The sequence below is a fragment of the Erpetoichthys calabaricus genome (genome assembly GCF_900747795.2).
Source record: "Erpetoichthys calabaricus chromosome 1 unlocalized genomic scaffold, fErpCal1.3 SUPER_1_unloc_17, whole genome shotgun sequence".
NCBI classification, from domain to species: Eukaryota; Metazoa; Chordata; class Cladistia; order Polypteriformes; family Polypteridae; genus Erpetoichthys; species Erpetoichthys calabaricus.
In genome coordinates this window covers 101,075-107,074 of record NW_026261582.1, presented here as the reverse complement: position 1 = coordinate 107,074, position 6,000 = coordinate 101,075, and the positions used below count along the sequence as shown (strand labels likewise).

The 6,000-nt window shown below is 39.1% G+C and overlaps 1 protein-coding gene across 1 annotated transcript in view; it reads right to left on the bottom strand.

The window, feature by feature from the left end:
• Positions 1-1,009: 1,009 nt before the first annotated feature.
• The window catches only part of LOC114642297 (zinc finger protein 883-like), a 28,054-nt gene continuing 23,063 nt past the window's right edge, over positions 1,010-6,000 (bottom strand). Inside the window, exon 3 of the mRNA XM_028791248.2 lies at positions 1,010-2,851. Coding sequence (XP_028647081.1) covers positions 1,848-2,851 — 1,004 coding nt within the window. The 3' untranslated portion in view covers positions 1,010-1,847. The remainder of the gene's footprint in view (positions 2,852-6,000) is intronic.

The window sequence follows — 6,000 nt, the reverse complement described above, 5'->3', positions numbered from 1 at the left end:
CAGGTCACACAGAGCAGAGGACGACATCACGTCAATAAGGTAAGGAGCTGGGAGACACGCTGAACTCCTGTGTGACAGTGGGAACCTCAGTCCTCTGATGTCACCACTTTATGAAGAGGGGCGGTGAACTTCACAAGGATGATCACTTGGAGTGGCTGCCCCTACGGCATGAAGGACAGAGTCTTACTGCAGAAAGGTAAGTGGGCTGCTGTGCTCTTCCATAATCCAGAGGATGGCACATCATCAACATCTTCATGGTCTCCAATAAGACCAGAACCAGATGTGAAACACATAACAGTGTGTGATGTCCAGACACCCCCTGCATGAAGCAGAAGACCACAAACAGGCTGTGGTACCAGGGCCTGACGTGAACGAGAGTGTCTTGTGCCCAGAGATACCCCGACATGAAGAGAAGGGCAGCAAACCACAGAGTGTGGTACCTGAGGAACATCAGATTGAGTCACAGGAACAGAAGACATTTACCAAACGAGAACAGATAATTAAATCCATCAAGGTCGCTTCTTTAGCTAATAGCTAAGATAATAAAAAGCTTCTGTCTGTCTATCTGTCTACAAGTGTGTGGTTCCTCTGAGCAATCTGATTGGTCAGTTTGGCTTTGGTGGCTCACTGCTATGGGAGATGGACCTGATACTTTAGGGGTACAAAGGTCAATTCCTGACTGTGACCCTTTTTTGAACTTTTTTAAAATATATTTTTACCAAAAACAAGTTAAAGCATTTCAACAAAAATGATGTTGGGCCACTAAAATCTAATAGGGTGCAAGCTGAGTTGCCTTTAAAGAGGGGAAGCATTTGAAAGAATAGAAATGAAGTTGTCACAGCGGGTAGTGGCGGCCGTAGTGGAGAACCTTTTTTTTTCTATTGTCTTTTTCAGTTATATTTCTTTTTGTCTGACTGCTGTAAGCAGGATGAGTTCATTCAAGTATGCAGCCCCTCAAGGTCACTCCGGACTTGAAGTATCAGGTATCTCTCAGCGTAACTTAATACAGGATGTCCATATATGGCCTTATTTATATTAGATGAACACGTCATCAGCTGTATGCTAAACATGCCTCGGTATATTCATACACTCCCATTGTGAGGGACCGCTAGACGTTACTGGGCTGATCGAACCCCAGCTGGACTAACTCTTCAGATAGAAAGAGCAGCAGCCACACCAGAGAGTAGTGTGAACACCAATACGGACTCTGGAGAAAAGATAATAGAAATACTGAAATCAAATCAAATAGCCTTTTATTGTCAATTCACTATATGTGCAGAACATACAGGAGAAACAAAATACGGTTTCTCTCTCAACTTCGTAGTACAATAAAATATAAAAAAGCATAGAAGTATAACATAAGATAAATAACATTAGAACTTGTAAAGTAGACCTGTGTACAATGTGCAATAGTCATTAGTGCAAAAGCCACTTACAGTAAATTAATAAGCAGGGTTGCCTAAATGAGTCTGCAACTTTTTGTCAAATGCATTCTGTGTAACCAACTAGCAGAACAATTCCAATTTTCTTTCCACACCTGACTGAATTATTTCAGATTTTTCTTTGTTATTTACAGTCTCTTTGGACTTTGCCTTTTTAGCATGAATTTTCATGTGTCCATGAAGAGGATTTTTCTTTATGAATGTTTTTCCACACTTAGAGCAACGGTATGGCTTTTCTCCTCTGTGAGTTCTTACGTGTCACTGAAGACTGCAGGGTTGTATGAATCGCTTGCCACATTCAGAGCAATAATATGGCCTTAATCCAGAATGAATTCTGTTGTGTCTATGAAGGCTGCTGTTATCAGTGAATAGCTTGTCACAATCAGGAAACGAGTATGGCCTCTATCAAATGTGTGTTCTTATATGTCTACAAAGACTGCGTGTTCGTGAGAATTTCTTGCCACATTCAGAACAGTCATAAGGACGGTCTTTATTGTGGACTTCTGCATGACGCATAAGACCGCTTGTGTTGGAGAATCTTTTGCCACATTCAGGACAGCAATAGGGCTTCTCACCAGTGTGACCTCTTAAATGCCTCAGATGATTACTGCTATCTGAAAATCGTTTGCCACATTCAAAACAGGAAAATGGCTGTTCTCCTGTGTGCAGTCTCATGTGTGTCTGAAGATGGCTTGATTGTGAGAACAGTTTGCCACATTCAGAACAGGAAAATGGCTGTTCTCCTGCGTGCAGTCTCATGTGTTCCTGAAGATGGCTTGATTGTGAGAACAGTTTGCCACATTCAGAACAATATGGTTTCTCTCCAGTGTGAATTCTTTTGTGTTTGAAAAGACCGCTCCTGTCTAAGAAATGTTTACCACAAGTTGGACAACGACATAAACCTTGTCCTCCATGACCAATCATATGTGTCTGAAGGTGGCTCACTTGTGAGAAACGTTTGCCACGTTTAGACAAATATGGTTTCTCTACAATAGGAGTTGTGGTATGGCTGTGTTTTGAAAAGTTCTTAACACATTTAGAACGGTGGTATGGCTCCTTCTCTGTATTATCTTCTCTGCGTTTCTTAAGAATGTGACTATCTGAGAATTGTTTCCCACCTTCAGGACAGTGATACGGTTTCTTACTCCTATGAATCCCTCTATTATCCTTAGAATTCAGTTTGTGTTTAAATGTTCTCACACACTGTTGGCGGATTGGATTTAGACTGTACACTCCTTGAGATTTGATGGCATCGATCCTTGTTAGCTTCACAATGGGCTGAAATCTAGGGTGCTGAGAGGCCGTTACCAAGTTCTTTGTTGCAGATGCCAGTTTCTTCCTATTCTTATCAGGTTGTTTACTTTGTGTACGACCCTGAAGAGAGGACAAGTTGTCATTCTCTTGAATATCTACAGAAATAAAAATGAGTTAAAGTTTTAAAATGACCAATATTTAAAATAAAATAGCACTACAAGAGATTATTCACTGTTTAACAGCATATGCCTTTTGCAACCCACTTTACAAAAGCATGCTAATGGAGTTAACACTTCAACAATCCCAACATTTGCAAACTGAATTAACAAACACATGAAGCCATATTAGGATGCAGTTACCATGGACCAGGAACAAGCCATGAGCAACTATCATTAATGGCTTGGTGATGGCTTGAAAAAGAAAGAGCAACTGGGGCAGCAAGGGTGGCCAACATGACCTGCAGACCTTTTAGAGAAGACCCCATATAGAAATGTCAAGGATGATAAAGCCAGTACATCTACATGCACAGTGATACTGACATTGCCAAGGACTCATTACATCAGTTATGGTCCCTATGACTACTCCACCTTGTTTGGATAACTGTGCTAATTGAGGAGCTAATTTATTGGAATAAGTCTGAACTCCCGCCATAGGAGATCAAAATTATTAGACAGTAAGCCACATAGTATATTTACATACTTCTTTCGGCTGCTCCCATTAGGGGTTGCTACAACGGATCATCTTCTTCCATATCTTTCTGTCCTCTGCATCTTGTTCTGTTACCCCCATCACTTGCATGTCCTCTCTCAGCACATCCATAAACCTAATCTTAGTCCTTCCTCTTCTCCTCTTGCCAATCAGCTCTATCCTAAGCATCCTTCTCCCAATATACCCAGCATCTCTCCTCTGCACATGTCCAAACCAGCACAATCTCACCTCTCTGACTTTGTCTCCCAACCGTCCAACTTGAGCTGACCCTCTAATGTCCTCATTTCTAATCCTGTCCATCCTCGTCAGACCCAATGCAAATCTTAGCATCTTTAACTCTGCTACCTCCAGCTCTGTCTGTATACAAACCAGACAGGTTCCCCAGTTAATGTCAGAGATTCAAGCCTCTCTAACTTAAAATTATTGATGCTAAATTTCTGCCTTCTTGTTTTTCCTCCATAACCTAACCTTTTTTAAAATCACATTTCTGCTATCTTAACATAGTCCTTTGTCATGAATTGGGTATTTCATCTTGCTAAACACACAAAGGCCATTTTGTTGCAGGTTATCAATAGAACAGAGTTTGAAGTGGGGTATGTTTATTTGTATAAAACGCTATATACTTGCCCCTTTCCTATAACAAAAACGAGGTAGGGTTGTCCCTTTGATGTTCAGCAAAAAAGAAGCATTTGAAGAACTATTCAGAATATTTTCTTATGCATTACGATATTGGAAGACCTCTAACATTTAATGACTCATTTGTGCTGATTGCTGATTGGAGGCAGGCATATACAGTGCATAAGAAAGGTTGGAGGTCTTCAGAACAAGACACACCCAACTGGGTGCAGCTTTACACTGTGAAGAAGGAGATTTCACCGTATTTCTGTTTTCCCAGCATGTCGACATTAGCTAACTTCATTATTGGCTTTTGCAGATTAGGCCGGTGAACTACGTTACTTGCAAAGTTAGCTGGTAAGACCTTCCAAACGTGAAGAACTTAAATGCAAATTTTTTTGACATGTTAAAAAAACATTTGGTGCCTGTAAGCCACTTAGTTTGTGTTTCAACTCCTTTTTAATCTTTTAAGTTTAATTTTAAATTTTCCTGTAGTCTTTTCAGTTGTAACTTATTTTATTAATATTGTTATTCATCCATTTATGATAGTTCTCTCTCGCCACCATGGGGATGGAACAGTAAATGCCTGGATCAAAATATCTCTGAAGTTATAATCCCACGGATCATTTACACCTGCAAATCCCCCAACCTTATGTGCTTTCTGGAAGTTCTCCTCACCTCAATCCTAAAATGTCTGCTCTGTGCAAATCGTGTATTTGTTTCGGTATACACTTGTGTGTATTCGACAGATTTCAACCTTAGACAAGCTCTGATCCAGGTGTTTTTCTCCCCCAAAGTTTCAATCACTTTCCTTTCACCGATTGTGCTTCTTCCATTGTTAGAAAAGAGAAGGTCCAAAAGGTGTTGAGCCAAGTTTTAGGAACTACAGGTAAAATTCTGTTACAGCGAATATCTTTACAATGAAATTTTCATTACAACAAAGTATTTTCATGGTCCTGACAGTTTCCCCATATGACACGAGTCTATAGAAATCTCATTACTACAATGTACAGTACATTCAGCAGATACTTTCATTACAACGAAGTGCTCAAAAGACCTTGAAATGCCTGAATCATCCATAGAGCAGTTAGTTCTGTGGCCGCAGCTCAGTTGTGCACAACGATCCCCAAACACTATTTTTTTTCTTTCTTTGAACTTTCCACGTAATTTTTTGCCTTTTTTGTTTCCTGCGGTTCTCAGTGATACCTTTTGCTTATTGCTCAACATTTGAAAAACATCGATTGGAATTTAACTCATTGTCACCCGCCTATAGAAATGGCAGACACAAAAAAACAATAACAGTTCATATTAGAAGAAAAAAAAAAAAAAAAACATTTTTACAGCTCTCGATGGGGGTGGGCGGTATGACCAAAATTCTATATCACGGTATTTTTCTAAATTATCCTGGTTTCACGGTATTCGACGGTATTTTTTTCCCCATGCAGGAGTGGATGTTAACCACATTTTCCACTGGAATTACTGGCTAAGAATAACCTATTCCACTGTCAAGAGTATTGTACATTGTACAAAACAAACATTTTAATGTGCACACAAGTATTAATACAGGTTTGCATTGCCCCATAAAGTGATAGTTTTCAAGGGGGTGGCACTAATGGAGAAGGTATCACATTGCATGACAGATGCAGTCAAAATATATATTAAACAAATTTTGCAAAAACAAACTAATTTTGACAACATATTTTCAACCATACAAAGAGGCATTTAGACTTAGTAAAATATCCAGAAGTGCTTGTCAAAAGTTGTATTGCACTGAATATGTCTTAGAAAAGGAATAAATAGTAAATATTTTTTGTAAACCAACTACACTTTCTGTTAATGTTAACAATCTCTGTCCACTGACACGTTAAAGTGAGTTTTTAAACAACTTTATCATCATTAAACTGCATAATATTTAAACTAATAAATAATAACAATAAAATAAATAATAGTATTATTACTGATAGTTGCACTATTACTTCAA